Raw genomic sequence first — 22892 nt, 5'->3', positions numbered from 1 at the left:
ATTATTATAATTATTGTGATTCTTCGTATCAAAGTGCCAATCATGTTGTCCTGGGACTTTTTAACTATCGCCATGATAACGAGCATCATCTTGGCTTACACCAATGGAACCTCTATAGATTTCGATTCTACCGATTACGATGCGCTTTCCGAAAATGAAGGAAAATCGTCGGACGATAAAGGTAAGCTCTTTACTACGTTTCTGATATTAGTTATACAAATATGTATATATACATATATTTACGATTCTTACGACAGTTTTATGTATAAAAGCTGTTCACGTAACTTTGTGAGTAGTTAGATCACGACAGTCGACGATATAATACTCTCAAGAGAGGCTTATAATTTCTGGATTGCGTCTATCTGGAACAACAAAAAAGATGGAGGATATATGTATTGCTTTCTCTATTTTTTTTTCCTCTCTTTCTCTCTCTTTCTCTTTCCATCGACGTAAAGTACTTAGGATTCATTGCGAAATTATGCGACGTCTTTGTGTATCGGTCTTCTCCAAGAGTTTATGCGTTCGTTGAACGGAGAATATTAAGTTTGTTTTTAGTAAAAATTTTGAGGAGAAATGCCACATAAATCTTTCGGATTGTGCGTACATAATCTTTATATAGGTTATCCTGATTTGAATACTTTTCAATTTGATTCAAATATTTTTAATATGCATTATATATTTTGTATTGTGTGAAAACACTGTTATGGGAAAGTCAACGGCATTACTCATGCCGAGGCCCCCTTAAAGCTTTCGTTGTATCGTCCAATGAGATTTGTTTATTCTGGTATCTTTGGACGCACGTGCGACCCTAAGCGCGTGTTCTGCATCACGGTGTATACATGCACGTGAAAGATTAAAAGTTTCCAAGTAATTATGCTTCCGATAACTTAATAAGTAAGATGACGATACAAATTTTGGTTCCATTAACGGATCATGTTCGTAATTATAAAGTAAAAATAATGATTTCTATGATAAACAAGAATATCTCTATGAATGGTGAAAATGAAATTAATTAAAATAATCGATATTAGAAATGAATTGAGTCGGATGTTCTTGTTCGTAGAATCTTTATTTTTCGTAAATGAAGATCTTTGCTCTCGTTGACAAAATTTTATTAAATACATACAAAGGAAATAATTTTTTTTCTGGGACATTCTACGTATAGAATACTCGAAAAAGTCGGAAAACAAGCTCGATGGAAAAGGAGGCGAGACTAGATGGGCGCGTCCTACCTCTTCTGCTCGTCGCCTTTATGGCTTGAATTTACAAGGAGAACTTTGGCTCTTTACTGATATTCGATTGCCAAGATATAAATAGGCGCTCCTCGATGTTAATGTAAAAGGGTGGAAAACTTTTGCGGATAACGTTTCGCTGTAATACAACCGAATCGAAACGTCCGCGAGATCGACCATAAAATTTCTCGAAATTATTTGATTTTGTTGCAATACTTGCCAAAAGTATTTCTGTACTATTTAAAGAATCAATTCAAAGAGTTTAATTTCGAGAATATTGCGGTTTATCACAAAAGTAATTAAAAATTGAAAGAGTTGCGTCCTTTTTATATGTTTCGCGATTTATAATTAAATATATATATATATATATATATAGTATAACACGAGTTTGAAAGACTATTGGTAAATTTGCCAAATAGTACTTTATACGTAACCAAGGAACGCGAACACACTTTACATATTCTCAGCGAAGCAAGCAATAATAATTGTTGGAACGGCTGGTCTACTCGGCGCCGAGAATCAAACAATCCAGGTTATTTTTTGCTATCCGACACTATGCTGTTACTTTTTTCAAAGAACGACGTATTCGTGTGTATGTGGGAGGGGGAGGAGAGGGGAGAGAAAACGAGGGAAAAAAAGTTGTACGCTGGGAGTAATTAATTCTTTCCCATGACTAATTAAAGCGTACATTGTTTGACAGATTTGAATTTTTTTTATATCATCGAGCACCGAAAGAGATTTTTTTTCAAATTAAGAGAGAGAGAGAGAGAGAGAGAGAGAATCTGACAATAAAATCGTTTACTCGAACGTTTAGGAAAACATTTGCGAGAGATCTCTCGTCGTCCATCCGTGGGATGAACGATCGATGGATGGATTTACGTTTCCACCGAAGTGGCGCCCGCGATACTCCGTATAAATACGTTTGGAGATAGAAAGAGGACAGATAGGAAGAGGGCAAAAGAGAAGAAGAGAGAGTATAAAAGATACAGCTGCTCCAAAAAGTACTCGCACGCCGTTCTTAAGCGTCGAACTTACGTTTTAATCGCAGAAAGTTCCGCTGCGTTCAAAGATTCATACACGTAGAAAATAATTCATTTCTTTTAAACGACAAACACAAATTTTTTTCAATTTCGTTCATGGGAAAAGAGAAAGAAAAGGAATACGAACAATACGTACTTGTTAACGTCTCTGTACAAGTAAGATATTGAAATAAGAAGGAAAATGGAGGAAAACGATCAAAGAGAGAAAAGAAAGTAGAAGAAGAGAAAGGGGAAACGGAAGTAATAGTAAATATTTAAATTTCACGAGTTCTCACGGCAGTAAGTTTTAGGATGAGACGTTGTAAACTATGCATGTCGGGCGCCAGCTAGGCGCGTGAATACCAGAGTACATAATATAATATACGTATACGTTTGTATTACGTTTGACGCGTGCACACACGCGCACAAGCGACTTTATGCGCGTTGCGTTACATACGCTTATTCGAAACACGAAAACATTTCTGTACATTGTATTTGAGAACGTATACGTCCTCTGTGTATACGTAGGTACGTGCACGTAGTCTTTACGTTCGCGAACGTCGTACGCGTAAATGTAACGTAACGCAATTAGTGCGTTTGTGTGCGCGTGCACATCACCAGAACGATTTCACTCGAGCAACAGTTTCTCGGACCCAAGACCGAGCTAGCTCGTTCTCGGATCCTGACTTTTTATTAGAAAATGTATCTTTCTCTCGAACCCCTTATCGCTGCTTATCCAAACGACTCGGTTCTACTCTCGTGATCGACGCCTTTCCGGGAATTACGAGTGGGTGCGATCGGTTCTCCTATGGTATGGCTTATGCTTCCAGGGAATGTACAAATTCAAATTAATAGTCGACGCGATATCGATGGATACATAGAGGAAGGATTGATAAACAAATATCGACTTTAAAGTTGACTTATCTAATTTCGAACGAGTAACTCTGAGAAATCCTGGATCGTCAAATTTCGATGAATATTTCTACACTTTCGACGTTAGAAACGAGGGAATTATATTTTACTTAAAAACGATATCAACCTTGCTAGATCCTTTCAGGTGTTCCGACAGTTTCGAATAATGCGAGTTCATTCAAGTTAACGTGCGCATCCACGCGTGTATACTTTTAAGAGTCGCGCGACACATGGCGCACGCAACGACGGCGTCTCACGCATACACGTACGCGTATACGTCCCCTTTACACATTTCGTAAACATATACGTACACGTATACGTATATACAAGCACAGGATACTTCGCTGTAAAAGAGCAGCTGGAACTTACGTAGCCACTACGCACACAAGCGCATGCGTGTACTGCCGACCGCCGGCTGCTCTGCTCCGTTCGCGACAAGGAGAGTAGTCTAGACTCGTACGCACACGCGTTCACACGTACGTGGCGACGGCGCTAGTGAAATATACACGCACACATCCATACACCGGTGGCGCCTGTCGGCCACACGAGTGTTCACGGGTGCGTGACGAGTTGCGGCTCTTTGTCCGTGTGTCCGCGTTACAGTAGCGTGCATAAGTTACAGCCCATAAGACTATTATCTTTCTTTTATTTTTTATTTCTTCTTTTCTTTATTAATTATCCTCCTTTCTTTTATTTTTCCTTTTAATAGACCATTTTAATCCTTTATACCCTGCGAATAATTAATTGGTCATTTTATAATTACTTAGAATGATATCGACTGTGAAGGTAAACAAAAACAATTACATTTATTCGCAATTACCAGCAGTCTCTAGATAGTATTTTATTCTAATTAATTTACGTTATATACGTACGCGACGTACTGCGCAACTAGAGAAAGAGGACAAGAGAGAGAGAGAGAGAGAGAGGGAAATAACAAACACACGCACGTACGTAGAAGGTGTTTGGACACAAAGGACGGCTAATAGATGATATTTTTGTATACAAAATAATGTCGGTAGAAGGACGTTCTTGTTCTTCTTCGTCTTCTCTTAAATAGACGCGTCGCAATTAAGGAACAACGAGCCGTACATGGCTCGTATCGCGTTTAATGATTCTTCACTTTGATTCGGATTAGAGATTACGATGCTCGTTAGCGGCCTCGCCGTTCTAAAGACTCTACTGTACGGTAAAATACTAATTGAAATAAAGAATATTCATCGTTTTTACTGTAAAAATGATTCGAACGATGAAGTCATTTAAATAATTTTTATTTCAATTGTCCTTCTTGCTAAGAAATATCCAGATACAAAACTCGACTTATACGATTACATAGATACATATAATACACGTATCACTATGACGTTCTAGATTGACTTCTATTAGAATTCTTAATTATAGAAGAGTTACGGAGTCACGGAGTCTGTGATTAAGGACTTCGTTCGTTATGTGCGTTTTCATCTAAAAAAAAATACGTAAGATCTTTCTATATAACGATATAATGATCTACCTGACTCTATAATCATAGATTTTCTATAATAAGCGTGAAAAAGTTCCTTTAATAAGTGCACGAAATGACATTCTATATAATGACCTCGTATCGACTTATAAAGTCACCGATACACGATTAAGGAATGTAATCGATATTTTTGTACAGATATATTCAATATTTATAAGATCCGTAGTCAAAAGCGCAATGAACTTATTTCGATCGAGAAATAATATTTATTTCTAACTCGACATAATGTCGAAACGATATGAGCGTTTCTGTTTCATAGTAGTATTAGTTAGTTCTATCTAATATACCGTATATCCTGAGGGCAATTGGCATACGGAAGTAACAACCAACAGAGGATTGTCGCACATCACATAGCGTCGTTGCACTTTCGCGCGCGCACACACACAAAACTTATCGCGTGTAACAACACGAATGGTGGCTCTAGGTAAAAGTTCGCTAGCTTTTCATCGTTCCGTTCCGTAAGTCTGTTCCGTTCTTTCGAGAATTACCCGTTACAAATGCCGCTGTTGAACCCGATCATTAACCCTTTGACCTCAAGTACTTTCCTAGAAATGATGTCATTTCGTTCTTGCCTTCCAGTAAATGGAATTGATAATTCGGATTGATTCTTTTTTCACTTTTGTATTTTTTTTATTTGTCCTTGTTTTGTTTCTTTCCAACGGCGCACTATTTTAATGCGATTTTGCATTCCAAGCGAATAGAAATATTATTCGGAATATATTCGAAAGCAATTCGTTTTATCGCGAGGGAAAGCGTATTAACACTTAATTGTATATCATTTCTAGATAGAGATACTATTTCATGTAACGATAGTAAGTTTTCTTTTATATTATTTATTTATTTATTTATTTATTTATTTTTTTTTTTCATGCGTACGAAGAGTTTATCATCTAGCGAGCGATGATTGCGAAGGAAAACAATAGCTCGTTTCGTCGATCGAAGTTAATAATCAATGGAGCTTTCCCTTCCATTCGCAATATCATTTCCATTTAGAATTGTGCAAAAGTCCGAGCACGCTCGACGTGCCGAGCCCAAAGGCGCGCTTTTAACGACGCGATTACGCGCCACGGAAGATGTCGACTACTAAGCGAAGTTTCTTCATACCTTAACGATTGCGATCACGTAGATGTCAATCGTTTCCTTCGTTTCACGATGTCTGTGCCTCTACCATTTAACTATCCGAGAGAGCTTTGCCATGTCGTTTCTTTAAACGTTCGTAAATCACTCGGAATTACTACGATCTTACTTCTTTTTCTATTTTGTTGTATTCCATTTTATTCTATCCTTCTCTTTTCTTTTTCTCTCTTATTTTAAAAGAAAAAAAACGAAGTTCATGTTGTACTCTTACTTTGGAGTAAGTGTAAAGAACTTGCATTTTTCTAACGCTATAGAGATTCGAAAGACATTATGTAAGTACGTGACTAATGCGAAATAGTTACATAGTATTTACAAAGCTAATGATTGGCTAATAGTAAAAGATAAGATGCGCAAACATTTACATTTATGTATAAGAACATATAATTATAAATGAAATTTATTTTATATTATCAATCGCAGTGTCTTCTTAAAAAAAAAAAAAAAACAAACAAAAAAAAACATTCTCGAGTTTAAAAGATAAGAATAATAATTTATATCGTATATATCCCTCGTGAATCTTAAACAGGCAACAAGTCTGTGAATTAATAATACTCTCGATTTACAATTGCAATGGCAAAAGAAAACTAGCTTTATCTTATTTTTTTATTAATTGTAGTCAGTTCCTAGCAACAATTATCTTCAAAATAGCTAATACGATTTTATGTCTAATCGTTAACATACCGAGCGCCTGACCTTTACCACTTTGAATGAAAAAGGTACAGGAAAAAAAATTGAATATAAGTGGAATAGAAATCGCATCGCATTATAATAAAATACATATGTTAATCTCTCGATAAGAAAGTTAGACATCATTATCGTTAATTTATCTGCGATATCGGCATTAATCATTAAAAATACGAGCTAATTTTGCATAAGTCGCTATATAATTTTGACCTAACAGTATTTCTTTCTTTTTTCTTCCTTTTTCTCTTTAATCATTTTTATTAATATTCAGACAACCGTAAAATCGTGCGACGATGCGTTGAAGATCGTTTTTCTAGGAGTGGAAAACAGAAATAAAAATAGAGAAAACATCCAATGGTTTTCCCGTGGCTACTTTTCAAAGGCCACCGACATATTTTCACGAGAGCGAGACAAATATAACCACGCGGCTCTCCTTAAAACGCATTGCCCGTCGTATCGAACTCGTTGTAATTCCGTGCATCGAGCAGCTTGCTCCAACAATACGGTGGCCGAATGGACACGTAGATAGACTGGCGTGCATATCTCGTCGCGTCGTTGTGGTATGACCGTTAACGCTTCATCTCCGTTCTCTAACGTGTCTCCTTTTCTAATGTTTATTTATACGTTGGAGAAGAAAAGTCGTTCGATCGATCGGTCGATCGGTCGATCGATCGATCTTAATTTATTAAAAAAAAAAAAAGAGAGAAAAAAAAAACAATTTTCATCGTCTCCTCATCCGAGTAACATTCTTTCTTTAATTAAAAATGAATACGTATTTTTTTTGAATATTATTGTGATAATGTTATTAAAAGTTAACATTTGTTATCAAATATATGAGGACTTTATTATACGATACCTCGATAGATGATGATAACATGAGATCTTTATCAAGGCGTCGATCGATCGAGCACCACCGTGTGATTAATTAGTCCCTTTCCAGTTAACACGTGTTAACGAAATTAATATGCTACGCTCGTGACTCGCTCAGCAGTAGCAGGCAGGCGCTAACGCAAACTCGACGCGACGATATGTCGCGTGTATGTACAAGCTTCTTAGATCGTCGTTTCGTCGATCTAAAGTTAACTGCCCGAGTGAGAATTTCATTTTCCTGGCTCGGTGACAGCTTCTCCTTCTCTCTCTCTCTCTCTCTCTCTCTCTCTCTCTCTCTCTGGTCATCACGATCATCTTTCTTTTTTGTTCTAACTATCGGATGTACTCAACGCTTCTTTAACACTGTTCAACGGCCTAGCCAGAATTAACATTTCAAGGTCGTTTAACGAGATCCGAGAAAACGAGGGTGGTTTCAACGCGACGATTTCTTATTCCAAAGAAGAAGTCGATCGATTTGCATTAACTCGTAGATGTTCGAACACGAACGACGAGCAAGTTGAAACGCGTGAATGTAATTTTAGATGTTTCAACGTGGAATTTGTGTCGCGAAATCTTGAAATCCTTTTCATCTTTCCTCTCCTATGTTTTCTCTCGTTGAGCTCGTATGCTTCGAAGCGTTACCTATATTAAGTGAGAATATAATAAATATGACATAAATATTCACACGGAAATTTTCCCTCGAGAAAAGATCCGACAGGAAGAGAGAGAGAGAGAGAGAGAGAGAAGGGATTTTTTTCTTTCTTCGATCTATAATTTCTCTTGGACTCTCGCCCCCTTTTTTAACAGATAAATTCACTGACCGATATACATACATACGTCAGATTCTTGTTTCTCGAGAGTTTACGGAAATTTCCATCGCGAATATCGAGCTAAAATGTTGGATCGATAATAACGAATAATTCAGCATTTTATTATCGCTAAAAACGAATCGATAGAAGAATATTTTCATGATTTCTCGTTCTTTTCATACTTTGATCATAGTCATAGTCATCATAGTAATACTTTACTTAAATATCTTTTTTAATTTTCTCTCTTTTTTTTTTTTTTTTTTTTAATCCAACCATCGTAAGTACTCCTTCTCCTTCTCCTTCTTCTTCTTCTTCTTCTTCTCAATTCATATCGTTCGCACGGAATACTTTATCGTAGGAGCAAGCACACATATGGAATTAACGACGTCAATGGCGCCAAGGGGGTGGCGGTCTAAGACTTCTTTCATCGATAATGCATGACACGTACCACGTATATGATCCTCTCGGACCATGCAAAATATCGCAATACAATTCTCCACAAGCATTACCGTCATTATTTCCAATGGTTTAGAACGAGACGAAAATTGTAGATAATTTTTACGTAATATCTTTCATTACGAAAAAATTGCTTATATAAAAAATGAAATATCCTTTTTTAGATAATTTGTATGCACCAACTTTGATGTTAACCACGAAGAGAGGTAAACAGACTCATAAGTTAGAACATATGTCACATGAACATGCTTTTTTACTATCCCATCTTTTCTTCCCCTCACTCTCCTTTCTTTCCAATTTGATTTATCATCGATTATCGATCGTAGATCATCGTACGGCCTCTGATTTTTCGTCGAGAGATCGTTACTCCAACGAGAGGCGTGTTAACCGTACTATATTCCGGACTGGCACTTAACTCGCGCGTTATGTTAATGGCAATGCTTCGTATGCGACATGTTGCAGCGTACAGGCACGCATGCACGCACGCGAGCGCTGCGGTATGCATGTATGCATACGCGCGAGCCAAGATGCGTCGAATTCAAATGAACTGGCTCCCGCGAACGTGGTTTCTTCTATCTATTTCTCCTCCTACTCCTCCTCCTCCTCCTCCTCCTCATTCTCATCCTCATCCTCATCCTCATCCTCCTCCGCTTCGTTCATCATATCATGCATTTCATCTCTTTTACACTTTCGCGAATCATCTTAGCATTATATGTTTATCGTCATTGAGAAGATCTTTTCGATTTTACTTGGCGATGTGATGTCATTCTCTCTATTTTTTTTTTTTATTCTCCTTTCAAAAAAATAAAACTTCATAGGAATTAGATTGATTTTTAATTGGGATGATCTATTAAAGATGATATATCAAAAGTCTTTTAATTGATTTAGTTTTTATTCGAAAAACGATGCATTCGATATGTTTGTAATGATATGTAAAATAGAAAAAAAGTTAGAAAATAATTTGTATGGTGCTTAGGATGGTAGAAAAAATTTCTCACGATCATTAATTAAATTTACTGCGTTGCAAGATCCGATGCATTAGATGCAGTCGATGAGAAAATGTTTCGCGATGAGAGAGCAATGCAAATGTCTGCTTAACGTTACTGCAACAATCGGACAGAGATCTCACACTTACTGTGGGATCGTGACACCAATCGGGATCACGTTTTAGCAGCGTAGTTTCCAATAATGGCTACGATCACTACTGGATCGATTGACCGGACTTTCAAGCTTCCTCGTTAGGTATTACTCATTTTTCTTGTAGGTACTACAGAGTCTCCCATTCAGATAAGCGAAGTTCTCTCTCTCTCTCTCTCTCTCTCTCTCTCTCTCTCTCTCTCTCTCTCTCTCTCTCTCTCTCTCTCTCTCTATCACTTCTTCTCTCATTCATCCTATACACCGTTTCGTGTTTTTTCTGTCAAAGGGAAAGGAACGCTTAAGGGAATCACCTTCACCTTCTTTCGTAGCATGATTCACTTGTCTATTAATATCGATACTATGAAATGTCAAGCAACGAAATGAAAGATTATGATTATTAACAAAGAATGTTTCGTCATTTCTTTCGGTATCTTTTTCTATTGTCCGAAATTGAAATCATTAAGTACACGTTTATCTACGCGTAATCCAAAAATATTCGATAATCTCGCAACACTTTATTTTCAAATTACGCCACGATTTCCGAGTACGCATTAACTTGTTTTTATATATGCATTTCACTACTGACATCGTGATAATTATGGAGAACGAATATATGCTACTGCATAATCTATGAAAAATTTATAAGACGGCTTTCCTTTCATGTCTCATATGGAAAGCCACATCAATTACGTCGCAACGAAAACGTTAAACAGTGCATTCCTTTTTTTTTCTTCTTTTCTTTTTTTCCTTTTTTTTTTTTTCTAGCTCTTCGGTAAAATTTACTTATGCTAATGATCTTTATTTCTAATGAAACCATCTAAGAATCACGAAAAGTGAAAGCAAAGAATATTTATTTCTCGAAACATTCGCTGAAGAGTTAATTTATGAACGTTTCTTCGGAATAAATTCTTAAAAGTCACGATGTGTGGTCGAAAAATTGATTTACGTTCGTACGACGAACGATCGATGTATATACATACACATGCATGTAACACGCACGCACATATATGTATGTACATATTCCCATATGCATACCTACGTATCCATTACTCAGAGATATCAGGATGAAATGACTTAATCATTGACAGCTTAGCGATTAAGTATTGCTAAGGTTTCGTTCGGTGAGCAGTAATTAGCGATGCTTAATGTAACTTTTCCACATCCTCTATGAGTTAGTCATCGTGAGTTTTCTATTAATAAACGACGCCACGCTCCATTCGTAGAATCGATTACATTTTCACAAAACAGTTTCTATAAATACGTTCACTTTTAGCTCGATTTGCGACAGATCGATCTCTCAAGAGTTAATCCATTAGAAATCCTTAGATCGTTTTATTCGATCATCTAGATTTGATCGTTTGGAAATTTTATAGGAATTTTTAATGAAAATTCCAACATAAAGTATACACGTGGATAGAAATAAAATTTTTATAACTTTCTCGATCGCATAATTTATCGATTTAACGAGGACTGATATAGTTTACGTATCTTTTTCACGGTGTAGATTAAATATACAAATTTTTCATCGTAATCCATACGATCCAGAATCGATCTTGAGCGAACCGATCGATCGACGACATTTTTCATCGTCGTTGATTGAATGTAAATCGAGCTTTGGAATTTAGCGCATTCGCTGAGACATATTTTTAGAGCGAGAAGTGCTGAGATATTCGATTCAGCGAGGCATAAAAGTAGGCTACAGTGGAGATCGTGTTACTATTATGCAGGTCGTATCGTTATCTCGAAGCGGGCATTGTTTTATTATGTAATGTGGTAAACATCTAGCATGAAAAACAATCGGCGACCTTTTCATAGAGAGCATAATAATTGATCTTTGCGTTACACACATTGTATTATCTTTTTAATCTTGGCTCATTCTTATGACCCAAGTAGTGATCCTTTAATACGTTAATTTATCCATCTGTATAATATTTTATATTACTACGTAACAATCCGCGTTATAAAATAATAAAAATCTCCTAGAACAAACGATATAATCTTAACGTTAAATAAACCTTGCTAATAATATAGTAAAAGAGTGATTCGTTATATCAATAAAATCATTATAGTACACGGTGAACTATGGTAAATTAATGATAAAAAGGATTCATTAGTAACATAAAATATTTTACGAACAAGGAAAACGTAAGAAAATAGAAAGAGTAGTAGGGATACTATCTTAAATGCTATAATTATTCCTCTCTGCACATACGATGGGTATGTGCACGCATTAATAGAGGACATACAAGGATAAATAATGAAAGGCCTCGTCGATCAATATTTTTATCGCCGATACCGTGATTATTCGTTACGCGCGATCATTGCCAGGTTCGATCGTGCTTCTGTATAAACGTAGGCACGTGTGATTCTGCACAAAGAAAAAAGAGAAAAAGAAAGGGAAACAGATTTGTCCTTTCTTCGGGAGATCATATATATATATGTGTGCGTGTGTATACACGCATACGGGTGTGTTTTATTCTAAGCTCGTATGGCTAATCTTACGCGGTTGGGTGCGCACAAATTGCAATTTGCCTGTTGGTGTCGTAACGCATTCACCGATTGTCGCAAATCGTTCTCGTGAGATCAAAAAAGAAAAAGAAAAAAAAAAAAGAGAAAGATAGAGAATATATCTGATTAAAACATTATTTCTCATGGGCGTAAATACGTAGTACAAGAAAGTAATGTAGATAAAAAAAAAGAGAAAAGGAATACATAGAAAAATATGACAAGATAAATATAAATAAAAGCGTATAAATAATGTACGTTCGAATACAAAAAATATATGAATGGATCCAACTTTTTCACTTGATACTGATCTTATAAAATTAAAATGTTTGTTGTCTCCTTCCCCCCCCCCCCTCTCTCTCTTTTTTCTACACATTTGAAGAAACATTCGCATCGAAAATAAAGTAAACAAGATGCGATCGTTCCTTCAGAGAAAGAGAGAGACACAACGTACATGCTCGGAAAGTACGATCGATCCTTTGTATTTAATTAACATTCCATACTTCACGGTGCATTTCTCAAAGCACTACAACGGTCGGCATCGGTGCCAATATAAAAGCACAGAGAAAGATGGGGAGAGAGAGAGAGAGAGTATCCTTGTCTCCTCTCATGATCTCACAGTTACGTCACTGGAGCCCAGGGCGAGTTACGTTCTTTTTCGGCATCTCCAAGTCCGTTCGGGCGAGCGGTTCGTTTACCTGACATCACGTCAGGTAGCAAAACTTCGCTGAAGAACTCTTCGACTTGATTTTCTTTTCTTTTTTCTTTCTTCTTTCTCTTTTTGTAGAAATGAACGACGAGAATCGTCATACGGTTTGGATCGTGATCGATCGATCTTGGTAGCAATGTCAAGCCCATCAATTTCCATCTGGCAAGATATTATAATAAGAATATGACGTGTCTAATTAATTTCGAGTGACTAGTTATTTGCATATAAAAAAAAAAACCATATTTGTATTGAGTTTTCTTTTTATAATTAATTCTACGAATTTTAAATGGAGGACGAAGGATGAACACGTACAAGAATGTGCAACGAGGAACGAAAAAGTTTAGTCACGTTACTTTGAACTACCAGTATGCTCGAGTTCATTAGCAAAGTACGGACGAGCCCTTTACCGAAATTATTTCTCATGCCGAAGAAGGTGGATGAGTCGACGATATTTTTCGATCGAATTTCGTCGATCATTTCGAGATGAACGAATCCCCTCGTCATAAAGGGACCGCGTATGGTCCGGCAAGGAAGGAGAAGAAAAAAGAAACGAAGTCACACGTGTAATTTGCAGCAATTTGGCAATTGCATATAATTGATGAGAATACCTTTTACTTGCCGATGGCGTAGTATACTCGTCCATGCTTGCCGAGTTAAGTAGGGCTAATCATGGGGTTCTGAGAGCTCGGAAACATCAGGAACCTGTCTTCTAGCATCGAAATCTTCAGGACCTCGTGTATTTAGAGAACCGGCTATACATATACCATATTCGGTCGGTGGGTCCCTGTAATATATACCTGAGCCTACGGAAGGTAAGACAGAGAAAAAGACAAAGAGGAAGAGAGAAAGAGAGAGAGGAGAGAGAGAGAGAGAGAGAGAGAGAGAGAGAGGAGAGAGATAGCAAAAGGGCCCAAAAAGGACCCACCTACTTCCCAGAAAGAATGGCCCAAGATACCTATTGTTCTTGCTAATTGCCACCCCGCATAGTCGACCCGCCCTCCTTTACCCTCTTCCTCTCTTCTCTCCTCTACTCTACAGTCTTTAATAGCCGGGTGCTCGTAGTTGATAGTTACAGGTCCCAACGCAAATACAGCTTTCGGATTGTGCGACCCTTTGTGAAAGGAAAATTAGCCGAAACGCAGAAGTATGATCTTTCGTCGAGATATTTTCATGCTCTTCAGGTATACCTGTGCTAAGTTTAACTCTCGAGCAATTTCTTACTCCTACAAGAATTTTTTTTCCGTGAAAAGTATACGAGATTTTTCACGATTTCCATGAAGAATTCGAAGGTCGAGGACGACTCTTTTGAGCAATTATTCGATAGAGATAAATATTTGTAATAATAAATCTTTTCAACGGACAATAACAATGAACAAGGATCCAAGAAACTTTTGGACGAGTTCAAAATAACAAAGTGAATTTTCCCAACGTTATAATTTCTCGAATAATGAAACAATTTGACGGCTGAGTAGCTAAGAATAAGTCGGAGTTCTCGATAGCCGATGTCTCGTATCTGTAAAGTTAGATTTATAGTCGAATTACTCAACGTACATAGGAGTGGCACCGTAAAAGCGGTTTCCTCTAATACAGCGTACGTATAGCGCCGGACAATATCGATAAATTTCCATGGTTTTTCTCGCGTCGACGCTCTCACCCTTCGATGAATAATCGGTGGAAAGTGAAAAATAATTGTTCGTAGAGGCAACTAGCTTGAAAAATTCGTAAAAGAAAAAGCTAACGCCAACATCGTATTTAACGGTCAGCGCGTAGCTGCTCCAACGCGGGATATAAATGTCCTTGCAGATTTGTCGCTAGATAAATCATTTTTCCGTCAAACGTTCAACGCTTGCTTGCTGGCGGAGATCTTGTGCTTTCGAAGAACTTTCCTAAAAATACGTACACACGTATAGTTAGAAACTCGCTTTGGCATCGTGCGAAACATTTTACAATATTGTCGCCTTGTCTTTCGCAATTTTAAGAGCCAAAGATCGTTCCGTTGTCTTTGCCAACGCCTTCGATCATTTTCTTTTCTTCTTTCGAAGTTTACGATTATGTCAGACTTTTAAATACATTTCTTTCGTTATTTCTAATCAAAGTCATACTTCAATGAAGAAGAGGAAGAAGAAGAAGAAAAAAGAGAACGCGGAGGAAATATCCACGTGACTTCTCTGAGATAAATCGCGTGAGAAAGGAAGATGAATTCGCTTCGAGTGGATTGATTTCTCTCGTGTCAGCGCAAATAAAAGGATCTAATCGGCCCTTTTCTTCAACTCCATCTCTCTTTCCCTGCCGTCGATGGAATCCAGTCGAGCGCACAAAATTTCAACGGGGACCAAACAGGAAGAACAAAAGCTTTATTGGAGTCGAACCACCGAGCAAAGACCGGCTTTCAGCCATCCAAAAAAAGACAAAGAAGCAAAAGCAACCGAGAGCCATTATACGTACGTGGGCGCACTTGTCGTCCAGGACCACCTCCTGTACTTTGCATTCGCGTTATATTTATCCAAAGATCGAGAAGTTTTTCGACTACTTCCTTTTGAAGATATATCGAAGATATATCGTTGAGAAAAAAAATCATTTACTACGGTTTACCAAGATTACGATCAAATCAAAGCCAAACGTTACGTAAATTTCAAAGGATAAATATCATTAAAACGAGTTAAAGACTGTCGTGCACGTCAAATAACTCTAAAGTTAATTCTCACCATATTTACTATTTTATCTACTTCATTACGTTAAGAAAATGAATACGTCGATTACAATCCATGAAATTAATTTCACAACCTACTAACGAGTCTCGATCACGCAATACGAAAAACGCTGTGAAGTCATAAAGAAAGTATATTTACAAATTCGTAGGTTTCAATTTGCTTCAAGATGACCACGTATAAATCATCGTTTAATTAAAGGATTATTTTTCGACTCGTTCGTACGATATTCCTGAAAATAATATTATGCGCGTTATCACGAAGTATTGTTTACCAACGCACAAACGTTTTATCGTCGAAAGACTTTATGGTTGGCTTCTACTGTTCAAGTATACATGCCTCTTAATAATTCTATCCTTTTTCTTTTCCTTTTCTCTTTCTTTTCTTTCTCTTCTTTTTTTTCCTTTTTCTTTCTTCTTTTTTTTCTTTAAGAAGCTTCAAAATATCCGTAGGCACGATAAAACTTTGGCAGACCTCCTGCGGAGCTTACAAAAGGCAAGAACAGCAGCAAGACAGACCTCTCTGATTTTTAAGAGGACTCATCCGTTCCTTCTTCAACGAAGGAACTCTCGAATTCGTGGGCTACCCAGTTCTCCTTTTACTACCGATCATTATTTTTCGTGACTACTTTGGATCGACTTGTCTGCTGCTCATTTTATTCACGGTTTGTCGCGTACAACACACGAGAGCACAAAATTATATTACAGTCTTTCGTGCTACCCTTCGAGGATATTAAGTGGAACTGATCGTTTCTTCTCTCTTTCTTTTCTTTCTTCTCTCTTCTTTTTCTTGTTCTCTTTCTCTCTCACACTGTCTCGTTCAAGTGAATTATTAATTCCACGTTGTCGTTGACCCTTCTTATTCGCAATCATTATTCTCGAGACTCGCTACAATCTTGCCGATGCGATCGATACCTTGCGATCGCGTACCTTCATTTTATACGATCTCAATATTATAATATTTTTAGACGATCGCTAACTATACAGGATAAGTCACAATAATTTATTTCAAGCCTCCATCTCATCATTTTATTTTCCATAAGAAACGTCACTTAATAATAATGATCTATTTATTTAACCATGTAAAGATACATATATACGCGTACGTACATTTTGGCTTGGATTAACACATTTTTAGACTTCCAATCTCTTCCTCTTTAATATCAAATAATAAAATTCATCAATCCTTTCTTCGAGTAGCTTTTTATCGATCAGACAGTCAACGCAGCTAACTTTTTTTTATTCTCGACGGCGAGCTTAGCAATTCCAACGACTTTCCGGAACCTCGACACTCCTTTCTTTACCCTGACATATCCCCCCGTATGATTTATTTTAGCGGCTACTCTGTTACGATAACCATCCAAAGCACATTAGAAATGCATACTCATCCTCTCTCAATCATTCTCGTCTCGGTTTTGACCATTATCTTTTCACAGGTAAATTTCTTTTTCTTTTCTTTTTTTGTCTTTACGAAAAACGATTCTTTAATGAACTTTATTATATCATTATTGGATTATTTTTTTGCAATTACTATTGATAATTTCCATTATGTTTTTATACGCACGAACACACACATATATGACATTGGTTTCCTGATATTTATGTATTTTATGCAGTTGTGGTCGCCGTTCTCTCGAACTTTTCTTTTCGAGTAATTCACCGTCCTGCGTCGTAAGACTTACGTTCTTGCGTGCAGGTACGTAGAACAGGTGTCTCGCGAACCAACGATCGTAATCACACGATTCGTGTCTGCACTTTTTTTACTTTCTCTCGATAACGCCTTCTGTCTATAAACGTCACACTATTAATCAAATGAATTCAATTCTCTCTATATATGTAGTGTATACTTATGTCTAGACGTATGAAATTAATTTTTATTTCTGTGAAATATGAATAAGTTGAGAAAACGTTCGGATTAACGTAATTTATCTTGATTCGGCTTCGTTTCACTATCATCTTGAAGAATTCTCAGGAGACACGGACGAGTCTTTTATTAATCCGATTCATTATTCGTCTCGGTTGCTGCAGCTCGTTGAATTCGACTCGTATATACTTTTCCAAGAAAATGCTGGCTATGTCGTACGGTACTGGCCAAGTGCCAAGTTGTTTTAATAAACGAGAAAAATTGACAGAAAGAGAGGAAGAGAGAAATAGAGAGTAAAAAAGAAGGAAGGATAGAGAAGAAGATCGCGTATACGTTGGTACAATTAAAACGATCGGATCGAATCGAGCTCGGCGTCTCTTCGTTCGTTTCCAAGAGATCGTATCTTTGGCGACGATCGAACAAAGACCCATTGCGCGTGACGGAAGCGAAGAGGAATGAGAGCCCTGAAGAAGAACCCTTAACTCTCTCTTTCTCTCAGTTTGTATCAGAATATACGCGGAACGTTCGCAACGTAATCTCTGTATCTCACTTTTTCTCTTTCTCTGCATCTATCGTATCTCTCGCCCCTAATGAACTAATTAAAGAAAGCAAGATACGAAGCTCCCGAACCACGTCCACTCGTCTCGAGCGAAAATAATTCAACTTGGATAAAAAAAATCCCTTCTTTCTTTCATTGAAATATCACGGCCGTCCATAATATAATAGGACGCAAAGGTCGCTATAAATAACGAGTAAATAATCTCATTAAAAAGTAATATCTTACGATGCAGACGGAACAAAGAACCGATTGCACGTCTCGAAGATGATCATCTCAGATTCTAAACAAAAGTTACACAGTGTGAAATCGTTTCTAACGTCATTATCTTTCTTACAAAACGTATGTATGAGAAATTACGCAATCTCGTGAATTTACGAAACGTCTTATGTAGATACGCTTATTTATGGGAGTTCAAAGAGAGAGTAAGAGAGATATGTGGAGAGAAAGGAAGAGAGAAAGAGCCGTGTATCCTCGGGCATAGCGAGAGAGAGAGAGAGAGAGAGAGAGAGAGACTCATTAGTTTTATCGTTCCCGATGCTCGTTCCTTCGTCCGGCCTCTGCCAGAGTTGCGAGTATTACATATCGCGCGTATGTACACATACATATGTAGCATAAAGATACATGCATACGCACACATGCATATCGTACGTAGGTCGTCGCTCTTCTAATTGCATGTACAACGGAGCTCGTTCAAATCGAGTTCCCGTCCTCCGGGCTCTTTCTCGCTCGCAAACTCTCCCGCGTAGCTCGTGTAGAGTTCTATGCTGGATGGATCATCGTAGGATCGAACGAACGCTGCAAATATTATCGACAAAGGCGATAAAATTCTTCGGCGATGAAATCTCTCGCAATGTTCTTTCGTTTTAGATATTCTTCTCAAAAATTTCCAAGAGAAAGATTCACCGTTTGATCGGATTCACGTTTTGACGAATATGAGTACCGTTAATAAGCTAATCCTTCATCGATCGTTCTTCATTGTCGTCGTTCATTCTTTCAAGAACATACAATGTTTAATTTTTTATCAAGGAGGACGTTCCTTAGAATCGCTCGAGAAGAAATGGAGAAGTTCGATCGAACGAACGAACGAATAGATTCAACGTTCGTCGATGCATTATGAGGAGGAATAGGAAGGGAGGAAGAAAGGGGTGTATAAAAGAGGACAGTTTTACGAGCATAAAACATATGGAAGGAACGTCCCTCGAGCGTATCGAAAGCGTACCGAATTTTTTGCGTCACGTTGATTATTCTCCGCTTCGAATCCTCCATCCTCTGTTCGTCGTCCCAAGTCCTCTCCGTTCCTCTCTTCCTATCTTTTTCTCTCTTGGGTGCGACCATGTCCACGTTGGAAACGTGCGACTCATTATCTTCAGAGGGCGTGTTACGCCGCTGATTTGAATTACGCTTCCAAAGAAGCGTCATTAGCAGAAAATACTTTTTCCGAAGAGAGAAGGGGAACGATTTTGTTAGGGCAAGTTGACGTATAAAAATAAATGTTAAACCCCAAAGAAGGAGGATCGCGCGACTGATGGTACGACTATATTCCAAATCTCGAATCGTCGTGTTTCATCTTTTAGATGTAGCGGCCGATTGTGCCGATCCGAAAATATCGACGCAACCTCTTTCTCTTTCGCGTTGACCGCGCGCATTTCTCGCATAATGCGCGTCCGGCTGTTTCAAAGACGCGGAGGCAGGCAAGAAGCGCACGAAGAAGAGGATAGAAAAATAAAGGATAGAGAAGAGAAAAGGAAGGAGGACAGCTTATCGGGAAATAATTAATATGCCATGGGCGCATAACGAACGGCCCCACGAAGCAGTCTGTTTGTTTTCGGACGGGCCTTCCTCGGGCTTGGACTTGTCGGTCGTATCTCTCTTTTGCTCGGCCCTCTCGACCTCCCGCTGCTAACCCTTTTTTCTCGTTTTTGTTTTGAAGACGCGCGCGCGCATATACACGCACGAGATCCTTCGGGGTCCACATATACAAACATCGAGCTCTCCGGCTCAAAGCCTCTTCTGAGAGAGACTCGTGAGAGCCTCCGAGAGTGAGCATCCGTGGCGAAACGAGCGAGAGGGAGAGAGAGGGAGAAAGAAAGAAAGAAAGAAAGAGAAAGAGAGAAGGAAGGCACGCAACGACGACCGCCCCGCATGCCTTTCTCCATATATTCTCTCTACTTTGCTCTTTCTTTTGTGACTCGGCTGTTTTAGCGTTTTTTATTCCACGATGAGCTGGACCACGTCGACGAAGGAGAGAGAAGAGCGAAGAAGGAGAAGGGATAAGAAGGGAACGCTCGAGAGAACGTCTCTTGGCTTATTAGCGATAGAAACTCGTTCGAGAGAGAGAGAGAGAGAAAAGTACAGGAGAAAGAAAGAGAGAGAAAGAGAGATTATAAAAGTCGTGAAAAAAGATGGCCTTGCGTTATTATCATAATAAATAAAAAGACACTCGTGTGGGTTTAGTCATCGGACGCGGACTGCTCCGCGTCTCCGTGTTTATTTCGCAAGCTCTCCTCCTTCTCATTAACACGCTTCGAAAAGAGAAGGAGAAAGAGAGAAAGGTAGAGGGTACGCGAACGCTTGTATATTTATTTTACGTCGAGCACGCGGTTACCGCGGATGTACCGCGTGTACCGGCTGTTTTTCCTTCGGATCCTTTCCAGAGATTCTATCTGATTTACGAATCGAGTCGAGTTAACGAATTGAAAACGTTCTACGAGATATCGATGATCGAGAAACATTGATGGAAAGTCGTCTCTGCGTGATCTCACTATCTCTCTTCGAAGCGCTACCACAGTTTCCTTTTTCATTGTTAACGAATTGTTGTAACGAGATGTCCCCGTCGTGTAGCTCGTTTATAATCGTTCTTTTGCTTTCGAATTTGTATTATTTTCTACGTATATACTTCTACGTATATACTTCGCATATAATCGTAAAAGTATTTCTAACGATGTGAAAATATTTTGTTTACAGAATTATCCGACGCACGCGAGGTTCGTTGTTATTGTAATCAACCGGATTGTGTGCCACAAGGATATATGTGTCGTGGTAGAGGTTGTTTCACCGAATTACCCTCGAACGTTGGTTCATCCTTATCAAGGACGGAACATAATGCTTACAGCGGTTGTCTCGACAAGAGTTTCAAAGAACGACAATGTCCTACGGGATTCATTTGTTGCGAGCAGGATCTCTGCAATCACGTAGACAGTCCTGCGATGAGAAACAGACTCAACAAGACTCTTCAAGGTTAGTACGTTCTCTCGTTCTTATTATCGCATCGCGAAGCCACTTTGCGTCTTACATATAAAATTTATAGAGAAATCAAAGATTCAATTATTTTCTAAAGTTCCACTGTTTGTAGGAATCGGATTGGTTATCTAATAGACGATAAATACGAGCTTAAAGAGGAGAGCTGACGTAATAATTTAACAGCTAATCCATCGGCGTCGAACCTATCGCTTTTCTGACTCATTCGCGATTACATTTAATTTGTTTCCATTTTTAACGTTTACGTTAAAGGTTCAGAAGACTTTTGTCATTTTTCCCGATGTTACTCGCTTATCTTTTCCTTTATTTTCGTTCGTTATAACTAAGTATAAATAATACAACTTTGCGATCTTTTTTTCTTGTTTTTTTTTTTTTTTTTAGTATTAGTGAACGAGCAACGTACGTATCTAGGACCTGTACAACCAACTGGACACGGAAGTCAATCGTCGGATAGCTGGTTCAAAACCGCGACGATAGCCGTTCCAATATGTGGCTTGATCGCTCTCTTGGTCTTGGCTAGTCTTGCGATCAGATTGCTTCAGCCGGTACCTCTGCAAGGCGACAAACTCGGAGGTCATAGAACGGCGGATAACGGGCCGCCATTACTGGGACCAGCAAAAGTGCCTCTCGTTTAAATAAGAAAATAATTAATGAACTTGCGATCCAAAGACACTCCTTTATAAATCGCGTCTTAGCGAATAATTAATTAAGACTACATACGTAAGAAGCTAGCGAGCTGTCCTGGCTCTACTTGGCTGTGAATCCTTCGAGGGAAGCGTCTTTTTAATTGTAAATTATGATTGACCCGTTACTCGCGCACTTATCGTCGCATTTTTTATATGAATACGCCCGACGGAGGCGATTATTTTATAAAATAGATAAGAATTGAGAGAGAGAGAGAGAGAGAGAGAGAGAGAGAGAGAGAGAGAGAGAGAGAGAGAGAGAGAGAGAATGAGAAATGGCAACGTATAAGTTACATATTGTAACGCACCTTTCTAGTAGCGTTAGACAACTTGTAAATAGATTTATTTGTATTTTACTTCGCTATTGATTAGCTATCTTTAATATCTTAATAATCATCGTGCAAGAGACATAACGCAAGCTAATACGATCGAGAATATTTTGGAAAGCTCGATCATTCTCTAAGCAGAAATCAATAACATCGCAGTGTACGACGAAAAAGCGATGGCGTGTAATGTTACGACTGTGCCTTGTTATGTAAAAGATAGAGAGAAAATATGACGTAAGGGAGAAAACAAAGAATGATTGCCGAAAAAACTACCCCACGAACATACTGGCATTTTTGCAACGTTCGATCGTTGATCGTGCAGCGCGTATTTATCGCACATTTCTAAATGTATTCCATATAAACATTTATATTGTGATAGTATGACTTAATATTATTGTGTAAAGTTATTCGACCTGTATCGCGAGTTTACTTCGTGATACATACGACTCGCGAGGGATAACTCGATATAAAAGAATTTTAGGAAAATATAACGGAAGGTTTTTTCAATA

General features: G+C 38.1%; 1 protein-coding gene and 1 long non-coding RNA gene across 2 annotated transcripts in view; one reads left to right on the top strand and one right to left on the bottom strand.

The window, feature by feature from the left end:
- The window catches only part of LOC122634815, a 16200-nt gene extending 8137 nt beyond the window's left edge, over positions 1 to 8063 (bottom strand). Inside the window, exon 1 of the long non-coding RNA XR_006328478.1 lies at positions 7357 to 8063. This is a non-coding gene — a long non-coding RNA (uncharacterized LOC122634815). The remainder of the gene's footprint in view (positions 1 to 7356) is intronic.
- The window catches only part of LOC122634811 (BMP and activin membrane-bound inhibitor homolog), a 23425-nt gene extending 533 nt beyond the window's left edge, over positions 1 to 22892 (top strand). Inside the window, exons 1-3 of the mRNA XM_043824139.1 lie at positions 1 to 181; positions 21081 to 21353; positions 21756 to 22892. The exon at positions 1 to 181 is cut by the window's left edge and continues 533 nt beyond it. Coding sequence (XP_043680074.1) covers positions 43 to 181; positions 21081 to 21353; positions 21756 to 22009 — 666 coding nt within the window. The 5' untranslated portion in view covers positions 1 to 42 and the 3' untranslated portion in view covers positions 22010 to 22892. The remainder of the gene's footprint in view (positions 182 to 21080; positions 21354 to 21755) is intronic.

This window comes from Vespula pensylvanica, chromosome 16 (assembly GCF_014466175.1).
Source record: "Vespula pensylvanica isolate Volc-1 chromosome 16, ASM1446617v1, whole genome shotgun sequence".
NCBI lineage: Eukaryota > Metazoa > Arthropoda > Insecta > Hymenoptera > Vespidae > Vespula > Vespula pensylvanica.
Note: the sequence above shows the minus strand (reverse complement) of the source record. Positions and strands in the feature narration are given on the sequence as shown.